The sequence below is a fragment of the Taudactylus pleione genome, unplaced genomic scaffold (genome assembly GCF_031769625.1).
Source record: "Taudactylus pleione unplaced genomic scaffold, aTauple2 ptg000545l, whole genome shotgun sequence".
Taxonomy (NCBI): Eukaryota; Metazoa; Chordata; class Amphibia; order Anura; family Myobatrachidae; genus Taudactylus; species Taudactylus pleione.
Window position 1 is genome coordinate 6,496,615 of NW_028284947.1, and position 19,466 is coordinate 6,516,080.

Genomic DNA, 19,466 nt, shown 5'->3' on the forward strand with positions numbered 1-19,466 from the left:
GATGTGCGGTTTCATGTTCATGATACAGTTATGTGCCTTACACATTATGACACACTAAGTAATACCACTTATAACACATTATGCCCACTGGAATGCCCCAATAACACATTATGCCACACCATAATACCCCTTACAACACATTGTGCCACACAGCAATGCACTGTACACATGCCACACAGTGATGCCCTTATAACAAATTATGCCATGCCGTAATGCCTCTATTTCACATTATGCCACATAACACATTATGCCACACAGTAATGCCCCTTATACATTATTCCCCTTATAACACATAATGCCACACAGTAATGCCCCTAATAGCACATTGTGCACACAGTAATGGCCATTACACTTTATGCCACACGATAATGCTCATTACATCCCACCCTGACAGATCTACTTCATCAACCCTCCTCTCCGCTCCTGCCAGACTGTCACCTCACCTCAAGACAGCTTGCACAGCTTTTATGTCCATGTAGAACCAGATTATTGGGAACATAGTTTATAACCTATTAAATTAGTGCCCCTTATATAGTGCCCCCTGTAGTTGTGCCCCATATGCAATGCCCCCTGTAATAGTGCCCCTTATGCAATACTCCCTGTAGTAGTACCCATTATCCAGGGCCCCCTGTAGTTGTGCCCATAGGCAGTGCCCCCTGTAGCTGTGCCCCTGTAGTTGTGCCCCTTAAAGTATTGCCCCTGTAGTTGTGCCCCTCTAAGTAGTGCCCCTTGTAATTCTGCTCCTTCAAGTAGTGCCCCCTGTAATTGTGCCCCTTCAAGTAGTGCCCCTGTAATTGTTCCTCTTCAAGTAGTGCCCCTGTAGCTGTGCCCCTTCAAGTAGTGTCCCTGTAGTTGTGCCCCTCAAGTAGTGCCCCCTGTAGCTGTGTCCCTTAAAGTATTGCCCCTTGTAGTTATGCCCCTTAGAATAGTGCCCCTTCAAGAAGTGCCTCGGTAGTTGTGCCCCTTCAAGTAGTGCCCACTGCCCCCTGAAGTTGTGCCCCGTCAAGTAGTGGTCACTGCCTCCTGTAGTTGTGCCCCTTCAATTAGTGCGCCCTGTAGATGTTCCCCCTCTACTTACCTGACTCCGTGCAGGCTGCAGCTGTCATCCGGCTGTCTCTCCCAACTTCCGCGCTGCAGACGCGGCCACTCAGGTTCCTTAATGCGCGGGTGACGTCATGACGTCACCCGCGCAATGCATTACTGGGGACGCTGGCCTCTGAAGTGATCGGAGGCTTCCTTAGCCTCCAATCACTTCAGAAGCCAGCGCTCACAGTTGCAGTGGTGTAACCACTGCCCCCGGCGCCTCCAAGCTACCCGGCGCCTCCAAGCAACCGCGGGGGCTGCGGGGGCAGTAGTTACGCCACTGCTCTGCGGTTCATATATAATTAGAACAATGTAGCATTTAATAATTTGCAAATACACCCATACATACCAGATATCCTTATTTTATTGGCACAATCCTTGTTTGACGTGACTATTTTACTGTCCCGCCAATTAGGACATTTGTCCCATCTTGCGGGAAGTTGGGAGATAGAGCTACATATGTCCCTACCATACATTTTCATGTTTTATTATACTAATAGGATTTCACCATGAAATGTGCTTCCCAGTATAAAGTACACTGGTTTATTACAAAACAATCCCATTCATAGCATAGGTTATGGCAGGTCTCGCCACCTTGAAGCACAAATCAACTTCTTTTTAAGTCCTTTTGCTAAGAAAAAAGTCGCTGTTGCTGCCTGGGATCAACCACTTAAAGCTTTATTTATATTAAACTTGTAATCTAATTTTTGCAAGTATAATATGAGTTGCATGACTACCAACTTTCACCAAGAAATATTCAGAGCCGGTTAATAGTTAGAGTTTATTATTTTAAAATGTTCATAAATGATAAACTAAAGGGGTCTGGAGAAACCTTTAAGCTGTCTATGGTCTGTTCCCAACATATAACGCTGTTCACCGACATATCGCATTGGACAGATATGTCTGCAGACCACCCCCGTACACACACAGCAGCAGCCACGAGGAGGAGGGTGTGACACGCCCCCGATATGCCCACCGGCCGCCAGGTCCCGCCCCCTGGCCAGCGGGACCCGAGGGCACAAGCAGATGATGGCTGTTCAGTGTGTATGAACGACCATCATCTGCAGATATATCTGTCAGGTGTGTACCCACCTTAAAGCTCTGGGTTTAATGCCCGGAGCTGTTCAATTATTTGACAATTTCCCTGCATGGTAAAGCCACGGCTAATGCCCCATAGACTCTGGGGTTAAGTGCTAAGAATCTATGGGTTACCCTGTGCAATAAGCCCCAGTGAGTGTATGTAACGCAGATTTTTCATCTCAGCTTCTGAGGCTGTGAGAAGAAATTCACGTTAAGTGCCCTCTTTGGGGCTCACTGTGCATGGTAGCAGCACTAATTGGATAGCCCGATAACTACAAATAAAGACACCAAATACAGGTAATGGGGATTAAATAAGGTCACAGCTTACATTACATTGGTATAGATTCAATGAAAAGTGGCCCAAGAAAGCATTGCAAAACCCAGATCTAAGCAAGATGCACTTCACTAACAATAGAGGGGAAGCGGGGTAGGCTGTACACCCCCATCTCCTGCGAAGATCTACACTCCCCTTTTTATTAACTTAGCAATACTGGGGCCCAACCTTAATGGAGAAGCTTAGGTTCCCCCTTGGGGCAGAGACAGCTCGCCCTGGAAAAGAGAAGGTGCCACGCTGCTATCACTTCCACCCTTATTGACTACTGAGACGCAATGATTTCATGCCAAGCTGATCCTTTGCTAAAATCAAAACTGAATAAAGACAAACAAAAACACCACATGCAACACCAAACAGCCCACTCCTGAAGAAAGAGGAAGTGAGAAGCCTGACCCTCCTTCACCTCAGCTTCTCAGAACCTCCCCTGCTACTCTACAATAGGCTAACTGGCTCCTTAACTCAACCTGTCAATCTAAACCAATAACCAAACTAACTAATCCACCTATTGGTTTCAGAACCGTATGCTTATATAGCTTTAAGCTTATGCAGCCTTCAGCTACCTTTGTAAAGTAAAGTAGCAAATAATATTGGTCAGAGCCGTAACTAGACTTTTTGGTGCCCTGTGCCAGAAAGAGCATTGGCGCCCCCCTCATTTTTCAAAGGGACATGATGCACCCAAAAAAGGGCCATGACTTCATGGGGAAGGGCCAGGGAAGAGATAGGAGAGGCCAGGAGATGCTGGGGATGAAATAAGAGGAAGCTACAAGCAAGAATGATAATAAACAGAAATTTGACAGGCCCAAACAGCGCCCCCTGCCCTGTGGTGCCCTGTGTGATGGCACCAGCTGCACTACCCTAGCTATGGCCCTGGTGTTGGTACCAACTACCTGCAGTATGCAAAAAAAATCCACTTACTATACTCTCATATTGATCACACCCATTCTGTTAATAGCTCCCACCACCCAACATAAGAATGGGGAGAGATACATAAACTCAAAACTATTTGAGAAATTTAATTCCTGTGTCTTTAATTATCATGGGGCTGATTCTGAAACTACTTTAACCGCATTATATTCTGCATCTACACAGTAACTCTCACACATATCTGGATAGGACAGTAAATAGGATCATTTTATATTACTATGTAAAACACCATAAATACCCCAGATTGATCAGCCATTTACTTATAGGTAATCACAGAGTGCTAGGTGGTCACTGTCCTATCGCATGCATATATGTGTAATCCACAATAGAGAACAGCTGTGGTTCCTACCCTCTTAGATGAGGGGGGCTGCCGCCGCCGAAAACTGTAGGGTGCATATAAATAAAACACTCACTCATTGGCTCCTCTTGGCCGGGTCCCGGCACAAACAATCTGACAGGCGCCAGGACTGGTGCATGCGCACTAGCGGCGAAGGAGCCGCGCATGCGCAAATCACCGTCTTCAAAGGGCTGCATCGTCTGCAGCCCCTAGGAGCCAGTCAGGGCTGATGGAAAGGCAGAGTAGCAGCTTCCTACTGGAAGCCGCTCTCTGCTAATAGCAGCCCGGACTGGCAGTCCCAGGGGGAGGAGACACCTCCCCCTGAGACTGCTTGTTGTGTATGTGACTGACTTCCAATAGGAAGCCACTGCCAGTCACAGTGTAGCTAGTGCAGTCACGGACTACACTGACTACAGTACACTGAGGTGGCGGATTTACACACGGTGCATGTTCCGACAACTATCCTTTATTCAATTGCCAAAATGTCTCTTCTGCAGTCCACAGCGCCACCACCATTAGGCCTCCGGTACCACAGGCTTTAATGTTAAGTTGCGCTCAGACATATCACAGGTGCAAAGTTATGTGCTTTTTTCTTGCTTTGCTCCCAACTCAGAGTAAGCCCCAAAATTTGGATGTCTATAGATATAGATCAACTTCATTGATTGGATGAGAAAATATACTGATAGTTACTTACGCCATATAATGACTGATTGCAGGTACCTTGGTGACTGTGGTCACAGCAGTGGATGCGGATGATCCAACTGTAGCTGGACATGCCACTGTAACATACACAATTATTCAAGGGCAACAAATCTTCAGCATCAATGAAAAGACTGGTAAGTAAATATGTGATTGTTGTGATCAGATTGTGATCCTGTCTGTGTTCTCGGCTCCTCAGTCACCCTGTGTCACGTGCACACAGTGCGATAGAGGAGGAGACACTAGAGTAGATAGAGTGGTGCTCTATCAAATCGATGTGCGGGGGAGCTAAGCTCCGTTCTGTCCAGCCTGCTGGAGCCTGGCAGAAAGAAAATGCTCTCTGCCCTGCACAATTATACATCCCTGTCGGCGGCAGAGGCCGGGCCCCCTGGGACCCACTGATCCCTAAGCGAGCGCCTGCATTGCCTAGCGGTAAATCCGACTCTGCTAGTATGACCTGATCGGATGTGGATGATAATTTGGTCTGAATCAAGTGATACATGACGTATATGGATTGGAAAAATGTAGTAAATGTAATGTTTTGAATGGGTAAAAATATATGGCCATTCATTACAGCACTGTATATCTCGCGTGTTAATCTTTACCATCTCAATACTGTCACCCTTTCTCCTACTTGCTTTTATATACTGTTCAAGTTGTGAAAATAATGTAAATTTAGATCAGGAGATAATAAAATTGCCCCCTTCTTGACCCCATCTCACCCCAGACTCACAAAATTTGTACTCGGTCCTGTGGGGCTGTGAACAAAAATCAGGAGGATTCGCAGTATCTCAATGCAAAAGAAGTTTAAGTGGAGGCAGAATTTAAAAATATTATTTATAATGACAAAATCGCATTGGGGTCTGTGTAGTGTGATTGTACAAATGAGGATATAATTCTCAGTATATGTTTTTTTCTGTATAGAAGGGCAATTGCATAGTTTAACTTTTTTAAGATTTTAACAAATTATATGTTCTAGTGTATGGATGTCAAAGTAGCTGTAGTTTACATACGAGTATAGAAAAGGTTTCAGGACAAAATTCTTACAACTGGGGCATTTTCAAAATGTTGTTTCAAGGCACAAAAATTCCTAGTTATACCTCTGGTCTTGTTTTTTAGTAGTAATTTCCTTCACTATATTTTAATATAAGCGATGGTGCTAGCATGATTGATTCACAAAGCCTGTGAGTTCTGGAAATTAATGACTAAAGGACTTGGTTGGAGACAAAACTCCTTTTTTGGCCATGCAAACGTGGTTCTCGGATATACATATCCACCCCAAAAATACACTATATATAATTTTATATATATATATATATATATATATATACATATATATATATATATACATATATATATATATATATACATATATATATATATATATATATATATACAGTGTATAAAATCTTTTTTTCCTATGTACTAAAATATTGTTTAATATGACTTTTTCATTCCTCCTTCTGTCTTGCCTTTAGGAGCGATTTCTACTGCAGTGTCCAACCTGGACCGAGAGACAAAAACAAGCTATGAAATCATTGTGCAGGCCAAGGATAGCCCAGGACTTGATGGGGGATTCTCCAGCACAGTTACTGTCACTATCAATTTAAATGATATCAATGATAACTTTCCCATGTTCACAGAAAGTAAGTTTGTAATATGTGTTTGTTCATTAATGCTAGAGGGGTAAACTTAGCATTAATGAACAAACTTTACATTTGGGTGGCATTCACTAAGTTATGATGAATTGCAAGGATCTACTAAGGGTGGGTACACACCTAAACGACCGGCAATCATGCCGATATTCAGGGCAATTGGCCTTCACTTCGGACATCGCATGATTGCCAATACACACTTAAAAGATTTAGGGGTCTATTTACTAAGCAGTTTTAGGAGACAGAGTGAAAAGTGATAAGACAGTGATAAGGTGCCAGCCAATCAGCTCCCAACTTTCATTTTTCAAACACAGCCTGTGAGATGACAGTTGGAAGCTGATTGGCTGGCACCTTATCACTTTCTTATCACTTTTCACTCTGTCTCCTAACACTGCTTAGTAAATAGACCCCTCAATGAACGACGGAACAATCACTGTTCCGTCCTTCATTAATATGTACAGCCTCATATGAGATATTACGTGACTGGCCGTGCAGCACAGATATCGCATGCGACAATGGGAGTGCGCAAATCAGGCATTCACACTGATCCACTAGGTTCCATGAAGGCTCCAAGAGTTCAATGCTTCTTTTCTCTCTTCTAATTCAGCTTGTCTGCCTGATGTAAATGACCCTCCCCCTTGAATCACTTATTTACGGGAATAAGGTCATGGGCATGAGCATCAACAGCAAAGCTGTAGATTTCAAATGTGCCCACCACCCCAGTAGCAGAGTGGAAAGCAGCGGTGGACCTCTGGAACCTCTGAGAAGGAACCTTGGTAGGAAGTTAGAAGTAGAAGCAACCTAGAGAAGTAGAAGTAGTGTTTTATCATGACTTAACGTACCCCTCCATAAATTATATTTATAAAGTTCTAGTTTAAATCTGATCCATGCCCCATCCAGTAATCCATATAACAAGGGGTAAATTAGTTTCCCCATGTTTTAATAAGATAAAATATTCCACAGAAAAAATAGATGCAGAACAAATAATAAGTTGGAAGATTTATAAAGCAATTTTTAATCTTGGCATCATCCTTGCTCTACATGACCATAATAAACATTTAGGGCCTGATTCTGAGTCAGACGCTGCAGGCAACCATGTGTGCGACCTTTTGCCGGTCGTATGACTGAGACTTTATGCTAATATCACTACATACACTTGTGTACAACCATGTGCATCAATATGTAAGGACTGAGATGCCTACTTTGAGTGTCTCCAGAAAGTGCTTGGTGTATCTTTAAACGCCAGCATCAGTTGCACCATCAAAACTTGCACCAGCCCTTTGCTAGGTGCAGATCCTCTGTCTGACTATGACCCTCCAATGTGGGCGATTAAGCATCTGTGCATGGAAGCACTTCAGTGACACACCCACGACACGCCCATAACAGACCTAAAGGATGGACCATGTCTGTGCATCTGAATAGCCAGCTCCCAGTCTTCTGCGTGCATGCGTCTGAAATCGCAACAGTGACTCTGTACCAACACAATCGGGTCACATGCACGATACGACTTAGACACAGTAAAAAACAAAATCACAATTATGTCTGACATCAACATAATGTGCGACCCAGAATCCGTCCCTTATTGTGTTCCAGTATGGAAATAATTATTCTTTTGCCCACAGAGCTCTTCACTTTCAATGTTCCTGAGGACCGGAGAGTCGGGGAAGTGGTTGGAAAGATTTCAGTACAAGATCTTGATGAGCCACAAAACAGAAATACCAAATATACTTTCCTGAAAGAACGGTTTCAAGAATGGTTTCAAATAAGAACCAATGCACAGACAAATGAAGGGATCCTTATTTTAAAAAAGGTAAAAATGATAAAATAAAAATGTTTTCTGCCTCTTTATATGGCGCATATGATTCCAAAAATTTTAGTTTAGTGTTTCACAACCTCTGCCCTTTTCCAGGCACATCATGTTTTGAGGATTATACCACTTTTCCACCAAAATTCCGGGTCTTACCCGGAGTTGGAACAGGGTTCCTATCCGGATCAGACCCGGAATTTTGCCGGCGCCGACTCGGATATTCCTGAGTCAGCGCCACTCACACCGCAGTCGGGTCTGCATAGACCCGGATTTTCCGGCGTGTAAGTAGTCGCTTGGAGATTACGTCATCTCCAAGTGCCACTGAAACCGGACCAATCGGCCAGCTAGCAGCACACTCCAGGTCATCGTGACCCGGAGTGCGCTGTTCTCACAGCAGGGTTTCTCGGGCTACGCCCGTGTTAAACCTGCTATTTACCTGAGTTGGATTGCCGGGTCACTCGACCCGGCGATCCAACCCTCTCCCCTTTTACACCAGGGAGCTGCCCGGGTTAACCCTTCAATAACCCGGGTTTTAGCTCCGGTGTAAAAGGGGTATTACTGTCTGTGGAAGCTGGTGGGATCATTGATTACTGACCCAGCAAAATAGATTAACTCACCTGTGCATGATTAAAGAAATTCACAAAACCTGTCCTGTTGGTGGTAATTGAGGACTGGAGAATTCCTGTTTTAGTGGAACTTTTTTATTTTTTTCCCATGTGACAGGGTTGTGGATTACTGGATTGGGGTGTGGACACATCTAATTGAGGCCATGGATTTGGGGCAAGTCTTGAGCAATTTGAGAGTGGGTATTTGTATCTCACAGAACTGGAACTTTACATATACAAAGTACCAATAAAACTCTGAGAGGAAAGGAAAACATCCAGGGAAAAGCCACATAAATATTCTCCCAAAAAACAAACCACACATACATCACTATGGTCAGGACATGGAACACCACAGGGGATAACAGTTTTTGTGTTAACTGGAGCAAATGTTGGCCGGTATGCATGGTCTTATTGGGACCTTATAGAAAGCCAAAACAATTATCTTGTTTCTTAATTGCAATTCAATAATCTGACTTTCATAAGACAAGCAAATTATTAGTTTTGATTATTGCTGATTCTTACCTATACTCCTTTTATTTTAGCCTTTGAATTTTGAAAGCAAAGACAATGTATTCAGGATGAATATTGAAGCTACAGACCCCTCTATTGATCTACGCGTGGCAAAACAGGAAAAGCCCAAGAGCACCACAGAAGTTGTCGTTAACGTCTTAGATGTGGATGAGCCCCCAGAGTTCAGCAAGCCATTCTACCTGTTTAAGGTTAAAGAGGATGTCAAGCTCAAAAACATTGACTATGTCCTGGCTACAGACCCCGATGCTGCCAAAAGAAGCGTCAGGTAAGGAGGACAGTAGTAATTGTCAGATAGGATTTCAGATGAGTGCATTTTAACCAGTTCTGTACATAGGAATATTTCTGATATTAGATAATTGGCTGAAACAAAAAAAAAATACTCTGATTGTAACAGATTAAGATGTTTATAAATATAGTTTGCAGGCAAATAAAAAGTAATTTAAAATGGAATTTTTAAAAATAATATATATATATTTTTGCATGGGATTGTTAATTTGAAATTGACTAACAATCCACATATTGCATTTATCCATATGAATGAACATGCAATTTTAATTAATTCTAAACCTCTGAAATGACCAAAATTTTATTGTTTCACTTCTTTCTCATTATGAACTGTAATACCCCTTTCATACCTCTTTCACACTGTCAGCAATAACCCGGGTTACTGTGCAGTGTGAAAGGGCCAGGTTGATATAACTCGGGCCAAGCAGGGTTGAACACGGATTCAACCCAGCTCGCGATGCAGTGTGAACGGGTAACCTGGGTCCTGTTCATAGCATAGGAAGAGCCGGCGCTTGGAGATTATCTCATCTCCAAGCGCTGGCTCAGCACGTGATGGCGGTGACGTCATCAACCCGACAATAAGCCGAGTCTGGCCGCCAGTCTGAAAAGTGGTCTGCCTGGTCACACCCGGGATGGACCTGTGTATAAAATCCCAGGTCACGACCCGGATTATTCCTGGGACCGACCCAGATACGCTATGGTGTGAAAGGGGTGACCTGTGTTATTCTACCTAGGTTATGTTTACAAGCTGCCCATTGGCGGATTAAAAGCGTCCACTTTTCTGACTAATCTTTGTAAGTCTGTAACATCCGCGTTTAATGACTCTGGGGCTGATTCAGTATTGCAGGTAAGTGCAAAGCTGAATGCAGATTCACGATTATCGAGAATGTTTCGCGTGCGCAGGACCCGTTCTGCAAATTTTCAGAACCGGTCCTACGTGTTTGCCCGCAGCCCCTGCTATGCCTCTGCCTGTTTTAATAGATCAGAGGAATTTAAGGGGCGGTGTGGGGACTGCCAGCATTCACAGAAACGGGGGTGACAGCATCATTTTCCAGGTGTGGCAAGGCCAGTGACTGCATCCACGGACGCAGTTTCCTGGCCTCGCAAGTGGACAGTGCTGGCTTACTCAGCTAGCCGGCACTGTCCACTATCACGGATGGTGATCCCAGCCTGCAACCTCGGTTACAGTACTGGGATGGGAAATGCAGCACGGGGTGTCATACACCTCCTGCTGCATTTGCATATATGCAAGGATGGAATTGCAAAGCTGCCTCCTTACAGCTTTGCAATTCCATCCACTACTGAATCACCCCCAATATTAGTTTTGTAGGACAGACATGGTGTAAAATGGAATGTCCCAGGAATAACCCGGGTCCAACATACGATGTAATAGGAGTTTCAGCAGCTGTGTCATGACTTGAAACCGGGGCCCTGATTCAGACCCGGTCGTTCTGACAGAGCGCTCGCTCTGAATCAGGGCCGGTCTTTTTTTTTTTAGAATGCTGTGGGTGACCATCGGTCTTGCGACGAGACCCTTGTGTTAGGGTCTCGTTGCCGCAAGCCCCAGAGAGCCGGCTCCATCGTGCGCATATAGCAACCATTGTAATTCCTACACCGTTCACCTGATTTGGATGTAATTACCCTCAAATTAAATCTGAAAGTCTGCAGTTAAACCACATCTTGTTTGTTTCATTTCAAAGCCATTGTGGTGGTGAATAGAGGCCAAAATATGAAAATTCTGTCAATGTCCCAATATTTATGCACCTGACTGTATATCTCTGTTTTTTTCTTTTATATAACAGCTTTATAATGGGGGTGAGGTACAATCATGGAGATTGTAAAGGGGGGCATCCACTACATGATTTTAGCAGGCGATTGAACAATAACGACATTGTTACCGTTCAATTGTTTAAAATCGTTTATAAATCATGCAGTGTTTGGTCGTTAACGATCAACGATGAGCGCTCCCGCTGGTCGTTTGATCGTCTCGTCAGTCAACTGAACATGCAGGTCAATTTCACTTGATCTATTAAAGATCGTTTACAAATTGTTTGCAAATCGTTTGAAAATTGTTCAGACTGAAAGATAAAATTTCAAGGGAAAAAATCAAGGGAAAATCGTTTAGACATTGGAGAGGGAGTAGATCGTCTAGTGGATGTGCCCCATTAGACTCTTCACGGAGTCAGGGAGATTGCTGCTATTTCAGGGCATCTCCCTGACAATGAGGGGGAGTTGGCAAGTAAAGTATGGCATAAATACTCTGTAACTCAGGGGTGCTCAACATGCAGCCCACCAGCTGTTGTGGAACTACAAATCTCAGCATGCCTTGCTACCATTTTAGCATTCCTAATAGCAAAATTGTGGCATGGCATGCTTGGATGTGTAGTTCCACAGCAGCCGAAGGGCCACATGTTGATCACTCCTGCTGTAACCCATAGCAACCAAACAGATAATCTGCTTTCATTTTCTAACCTGTCCTGCACCAGAAAAATTAGAGTTAAAATGAGATTGGTTGCTTTGGGTTACAATGCATGTGGTTATATGTCACCATTTCATTAGATAAGTCCCATACAATTCTGAGATACTCATCATTCATTATAGGCAATCTATTTTACTAAAGTTCCTGCATGTATTGGACAAGTAGTAAATATAAGTAGGATTGTATTATTTATTTTTATGACTTGTAAGACCCTTGTTATTTTATAGATATTCAGCAAACACTAACAGAGATGATCCTATTAGGGTGTCAATCACAGGAAGCATATTTATTGAGAAGCCTCTTGACAGGGAGACCAAGGCTTGGCACAACCTAACAGTTACTGCTGAGGAAATTGGTAAGTAGAAAATAGGCGATTACTTAATGCCAAATAGTACCGAAATAAGCAGCGCTCCAGATCCACATAAATCTCGCCTGATCCGCACAAATGTCAGCCTCATCTTAGTTTTGGATTAACCTTCACCCCTTTTGTGTTCCCTGAATCGTGACTATCTTGCCAAAATCAGAACAGATGGGAGGTACAGTATGCATCATCATTCCCATTATCTTGGTGCCAAATTGCCGTTTCTACATTAAAATATTCCAATACAAATTGCATTTATTCATTTGGTTGTCAGAATAATCTTTATCTGTTTACAAAATACAGACTATATTTTTGGCTGCATTATAATAAGTTTACTTAACGTTGACGTGTTAGCACCTTCAAGGTAATAGTAACTCTGAATAATTGTCTATTGCAGACTCTCCTACTAAGAAAGCATCATCAGTAAACGTTTACATACAAGTGCTTGATGTAAATGACAATGCTCCAGAGTTTGCCGAGCCGTACACTCCCAAAGTGTGTGAAAATACAGCCAATGAGCATGTAAGTGATTCCAGGGTTTTCAGTGACTATATGCTTGCAGGCATTTTCCTCTGCGTTAGTTTTTCCCTTCCTCCAGAGTAGCCCATTGGTGACATGCTTTGTATTCATGCTCATTGGGAAGAGGAACTCTTACAGGGTGGGATGTATCAAGCATCGCATTATGGCTACGATACATCCCGCCACACCGCATGCATACTGGCGTTAACAACCCGGGAGTCCTTCTGTGCATGCGTGGGCCAACACGTTAGAGGCAAGGGGACCCTGGGAGAGATCGTAACTCAGAGTTATTCCACTGTCTCGCTGCTGACTATATTTTTTGCCATGTGACTGTGGTTACCAATGACCCTGTGCGGAATTATAGATTTTTAATTGCACTGAGTAAGCAAACCAAGGAGAATGGTAATTTACCAACATTCTTGTTATAGCCTGCCTCAGTGATCTACCTTTTTTATCATGGGATTGCTATTTTAAGTTTTTGTTTTATTTAAATGTATACTTTTAACTTGAAGGGATTTTTATAACTAAAGGGTTAACTATATCACAGAGTGCCGCAATTGTGGCAAAAATCAAAAACCCTACAACAGTTGTACAGTGGGTGTCTGACAAGTTTTATTGTAATAGATAAAACTGAACGCAATAGTTAGCGGACCTATCTTTGTACCGCTAAGTTGCGCTTTAACTGTAAATTAATGAATTGGTGATGAGCGTCTTTGCCCATGTCCCTGTAGGAGAAATGCCCCTCTATTTGTAGAGCCTCCTGTACATTCGGGGGGAGTAGGCAACTATGATTAGTTGGTCTTTTTAAAATAGAGTTGATTAAAAAAATAATAAGATTTAAGGAACTATCAACCCCAACCACCATAAACACCTTTCCCGAGGGGTTCATCCCAGAATCTCCCCACCTCTGTATTCCCCTAATGTCTGGACAAGATATAGATTATGTTGATGGTTAAGTTTTATGTTGAATTTGAAGTTGGGTAAGAGTAAATTAAACTCAAGAAGGAAGGAAATTGTTTACTTTCTTTTTCTGTTATAATTATGTTTCTGAGAAATTGGAATGTGTAAATATTTATTCTATTTTATGTAAGTTTTTTTTATGTGTATTTTTATGTAAAATGGCTGCAAATTGTAATAAAAAAAAACATGCCCTAATGTGTGGTGGGGTGGTTACATTTGTTTTCTCTTTATTGTTTTCTAAACTGTTGCTGAATGTCCCCACATGAAAAAGTGAAGTGATAAAATTGTAACTCCAGGTGTTGGTGTCATCTTAGGTCATTTTAAGGATCTCTTCGACTGACAAGGATGAAATGATCCCAGGGATGAAGTTTACGTATTATTCGGCGGAAAAAGAAAACAATTTCACAGTCCTGGATAATCACGGTATTGTGCTATTCTAACCAGCTACGCATCAGTTTACACACAGAAATATCAGAATGTGTTTTTGTAAACCTAGAATTTTGTTTCCTATCCTCCTTCAATGGAATCTCAGTGGGGGATCGAGGGACTGCTGCTGACTTCTATCTCGGCGTGGTACAGCAAGCGTTTGTCTTTCTAATACATTTGCTTCACGTTTCAGGACAGCAGAGCTCAGCAGATACCAAACTGTAACTTTTCTAAAGTTATTTACGCCTGAGAAAGAGGGAATGTAACATCGACGATCAGTTTTGTATGAAAAGCATAGATCACTGAGCCTGATTTGGGAAAAATAAAAAGATTGTAAAATAATGTTGTTACTTATGTAGCAACGACAACTTATGTCGCACAATCAGTGGCGGTGATTCAATTCAGCACGAGTTTGAATAGCCCTTAGAAGGAGTTCTCGAAACTATTCAATTGACCGCGCTGTTAAGTCCGACTGCAGAATTTTTTTCTCGCACCTCAGGCAGAAATCTGACTTAAGTGTGCCCGCGATGCTATTTTCCGGCTTAGCGGGCACTAACAGCCTCGTGGCAGGCATTTTAAGTCGGAGAATGACGGTTACACGACTAAACACCCAGCTTTAGGTGAGGTAACCGGCATTCTCCGATTTAAGTGGTTTTAGTCGGACTTAAAAGTGCGGTCAATTAAGTCAGATTAAAACCACTTAAATCGGAGAATGCTGCTTACCTCGCCTAAAGCTGGGTGTTAAGTCACGTAACTGTCACCAAACTCTTTCTCGGCGCTATTCACATTGCGCTGAATTGAATCTCCCCCCCATAACTTTATTTGTGCACATAATTAGAACCCACTGCAGCACCCAGCTAATATCATTGTTAAACACATACTGGATTACTTTATTGAAATGTCTGGAAGACTCACAAATTTCAGGGAGTTTTCCATACTCCAAGAAGAATAGTCCACCCTTTTGGATCCTGCCCAGATCCCCAGTAAAGTGGGTGTAGCCGTTATGATGCTATATACTATAAACTGCACTATTGTCGTGACACTGCTCCCCCCTGCACTATGCTGCAATTCACGACTGACACACTTGTGCCTTGGACCTCCCCACTGAGATCTTCAAGATTGGATGTGCAAAATGTAGGTAATTATTGTTTTAAAGGTAGAACTATCAGGGGCACCAAGGAGATGGGACAAGTACAAATTACCCAGGCCTGGGCCTCTGTAGGGGCCCGGAAGCAACGAGGAAGCTAACCACCCCCCTCTCCCACAACTATGCATCCCAATTCTCCCACACCACGACTGGGTGCAGCCACTCCCCTACCAGTGGCCTAGTACCCTCGGATACGCGGACCTGTCCTTTGGGAACAAATGTATGTGTAGAAAGGGATCTACTTATCTCCTAGGTCTCTTTGTGGAGCTTTTCCCCTTTGTATAGCAGCTTGGTACAGTAGAGAGCTGTGGTTTCTTCCTTATTGGCAGCAGCATGCACCATTAGAGGCAATGACGGATAGGGTAGAATGAATCTCAATAGAACCGGATTGGACCATTATTTAAAAGGTCACACAAAGGCTATAAGCTAATTATATCTGTCTGATAGTAGAATAACAGCACTCACTCCCAGCCAAGGGTGTATCTTGGGGTCCGAGCACCCCTGGCAAACTAAGGGACTGGCACCCCCCTCCAATGACTGCTTCTACTTGAAAAAATAAATTAACACACACTGGGGGTAGTTTAATTCGGACACCTGTAGAAATAGGGAGACATTTTTTTTTTATTTCTCTGTTTAATATATATATATCTTTTACAGAACTATCTCTATTGCCAACCACTATTTACTAATAATGCCAAAATACACAGAAAAAAACTAGAAAACATAGCATCAAAAACAAACATGCATTATGGGTAAAATTATTTACATATATTGAAATTGGACTGTCTACACTGCATTAACTCTGCCATATAATTCACTGGTAAAACAGCCCACATTGGTCCATTGCAATCTCACACACAATAATAAAAACAGTCCATAAGGATCATGTCTTAATCCTGACACCTGAATATCCACAACCTATAAAGATCATGGTCAATTCCCCATACTGAGGAAAACACAGATCCCTAGAAATAGGGAGACAATATATATATATATATATATATATATATATATATATATATATATACTTTTTTTTTAATATATATACATATTTTTATATATATATATATATATGCAAATTACCTTGCCAATAGAGCATTGTAGTTGATGTGGTGCTTGTAGTCTTTTCCTGCAAGGTTGACATATGGGAATTAGTGAGTGGTGATTGGTATGTGGTGGGTATTGTGGGAGAAGAGATATATTAGAAAAAAATAAAAATTAGTCACTCTAATTTTAAATGTTTCTGATATAAAGGAACATATAACAAGCCTGATACACATTAACAATCAATGGAGGACACTGATAATATCAGAGTAGACAGAAGGAGAACAGAGATCGTATACTAACTGACAGCTGTCTGCAGGACACTGCGCAGAGCAAACAGGAGACCAGTGATCATTTACTAATGATGTCAGGTGGCAACGGCACCCCCCCTTGGCTGGCGCCCCTGGCGAGGGCCATCCAGGCCAATAGGAAGATACGCCCCTGCTCCCAGCTGCCACAAACATCCGCTCAAACATGATTGGATATTGGCATGGTGACCAATATACAATACAGATGGAATTCTAGTAGCTTCTATACATTAAACATTATATTGTACATTACAGAGAGCATTCTAGTCATCTCCATGTAAAGAGAGCATTCAAGTGACAATATAAGATACAGATAGTATTCTAATGACCTCTGTAAAATACAGAAGGAATTCCAATTATCTATACTGTATGCAATAGAAAGCACTTTATTGACTAATTATTATTACTTCTTTACAACATATAAATATATCAAGTGATCAATATAAGATATAGAGATAATTCTAGGACCACCTACAACGTTGTGACTGATACACAGAATGTATGCTAGTAATTAGGGATTTGCAGGCTTGGATTAGTTCGGATTTTCCCTCCAAATTTGGATTTTTCCCGCCAAAAATCAGGTCTCAGAAAGAGGCAAAACGTCATCTTTCATGGACAAACATCATCATTCCTGGACAAACGTCCATGAAAGATGATGTTTGTCCATGAAAGATGATGTTTTGCCTCTTTCTGAGACCTGATTTTTGGCGGGAAAAATCAGAACTTGGCGGGAAAATCAGAACTAATCTGAGCCTGCACAACCCTACAAGTAATCATTATTAAAATCATAGTTCCAAATAGTATATACTATAAAACGCAGGCTCTATTAAAGGGACCACCATACAAAAGGTATCAGTGATGCCAGAAGAGATGCAGCCGAGAAGGCGGCGACTTTGGAACTTATAAGACGCCACCTCCGCAATTTCACCTGAGAAGCTGGGAAATGGGTATTGGAGGTGCTTGGGGGCTGTTGATTGAAGATTTGCCTAGTGCAGAGGTTCCCAAACTGTGCGCCGTGGCACCCTGGGGTGCCTTGGGACACTTACAGGGGTGCTTCAGGTTGGTGTGTTCCAGCACCAAATAAAATTATTTATGGTCAATGTAATGTAAATATGTGGACAAACAGAACCACAAACCTATCCACCACCACATAACTGACCCTAAGGATGACAGGTCAGAACAATTTACTTCATATTACTACTTTAGTAAAAAAAATTCTGAATTTCTCAATAAAGTTTTGGCTTAGGGGTGCCGTGAAAACAATGCTGATACTCTAGGGTACCTTGGTTCAATAAAGTTTGGGAACCACTAGCCTAGGGTGTCTATAAACCTTGCACTAGCTCTAGGTGGATAATTGCTGTTAAAAGGATATATGACCTAACAAAACCCTACAACTCAGGGACTACAGCAGGTGTTGCATGATAACAGGCAGCCTCAGACAGTGCACTGTGTTGTTAGGGCCCTGGCCAACAGGATCTCTGGAGAATAATATGTCCTTAAATATGCATGCAGCGCTTAGGTTCAATAAATAATAAGGGCATATAAATGCTATAAATTGTATGTATGCAGGTGCCACAAATAATAGATGTGATGCCGACAGATAACCTATGATTTTCCGCACTGTGCTGACCTGAACATGTGACATCATGATGTCACGCTAAGGGGGCAGGGCCGCCGACACCAGGAAGAAGAGCACTCCTGAGCGCTGCAGTCTGTAGGGTGAGGGTCCTTTGGATTCTCTGCAGCAGCTATACTGGCAGCATGGCGCCATTCCAGGTAGCCTGCAAGCCAAATGCAGGTGCCATAGGGCAGCAACGGGGCGTTCCCCAAGGCCCCAATAGTTACAGCCCTGTAAACAATTCTACAACATCTAACAAGACTCCAAATATGGAAGCTGCCAATTGCATGAGAAGTGCCAGAAAATACTTATTTTGAGAATGTTAGTAACAACTGTCAACTTACCAACCAGCGTTATATTATCTTTTCTAGACAACACAGCCAGTATCATCGTAAAAAATGGAGCATTTAATCGGGATGTGGCCAAGTTCTATTACCTGCCCATCGTCATCTCTGACAATGGGACACCAGAGCAGAGCAGCACCAACACTTTGACCATAACTGTCTGCAAGTGTGATGAGAATGGGGAATTCACGTTCTGCGAAGAGGCTGCAAAGCTTGCTGCTGTGTCCGTTCCAACCCTCATCATCGTTTTTATCTCTATATTCCTCATCCTTCTGGGTAAGTTCCGGTGTCATATGCAGAGCAGTCTATAAGAACGATGGGGCGGCAGACAAATTTTCATTCTTAGCCCAACTAATTAAATTGTAGTAAGCTTCAAACTGGGAATTCACAGTTATTGTAGGTGAGATCAGCTATAGACTGTAGATGGTACTGTAACTTTTACTCAAGATGCAGTTGACATAATGTTGACACCATAGATTTGACGGTTATGTCAACATTGTTTCAATGTCGACATGTGCATTGGCGATGTTCCGCAGAATGCAGACATTAGGGTTCAGCTGTGGGAGGAGAATTAGGGTTAGGCTGCAGGGGGAGAGATAGGCAGCGCAAGGAGGGTTAGGGTGAGCGTTAGGGTCCGGGTAAGGGGTTAGCGCAGTAGAACTACGCACCATCAGACACTGACGATTCTGAAGACACAGCTGTACCGCCAGAGCTGAACAGAGGTTAAGTGAGCGCCGCACCGCCAGGACCATTTTGTCAACATTTTGAATGTGTAGACATTTCACCAGACATGAGAATGCTGACATTGTCCTAATGCCAACATTCAGCATGTTGACATACAAAGTAAAAAAAAAAAATTAAAGTTTAGTAAATAAGATAGATATACTTTATAAAGTAGTACATACAGAGGGGTGGTTGTG

The 19,466-nt window shown here is 42.6% G+C and overlaps 1 protein-coding gene across 1 annotated transcript in view; it reads left to right on the plus strand.

Annotated features, from left to right (window-relative positions):
* The window catches only part of CDH5 (cadherin 5), a 93,127-nt gene that overhangs the window by 66,565 nt on the left and 7,096 nt on the right, over nucleotides 1-19,466 (plus strand). Inside the window, exons 4-11 of the mRNA XM_088451282.1 lie at nucleotides 4,475-4,594; nucleotides 5,936-6,103; nucleotides 7,735-7,922; nucleotides 9,067-9,320; nucleotides 12,047-12,174; nucleotides 12,578-12,702; nucleotides 13,974-14,082; nucleotides 18,574-18,822. Coding sequence (XP_088307408.1) covers nucleotides 4,475-4,594; nucleotides 5,936-6,103; nucleotides 7,735-7,922; nucleotides 9,067-9,320; nucleotides 12,047-12,174; nucleotides 12,578-12,702; nucleotides 13,974-14,082; nucleotides 18,574-18,822 — 1,341 coding nt within the window. The remainder of the gene's footprint in view (nucleotides 1-4,474; nucleotides 4,595-5,935; nucleotides 6,104-7,734; nucleotides 7,923-9,066; nucleotides 9,321-12,046; nucleotides 12,175-12,577; nucleotides 12,703-13,973; nucleotides 14,083-18,573; nucleotides 18,823-19,466) is intronic.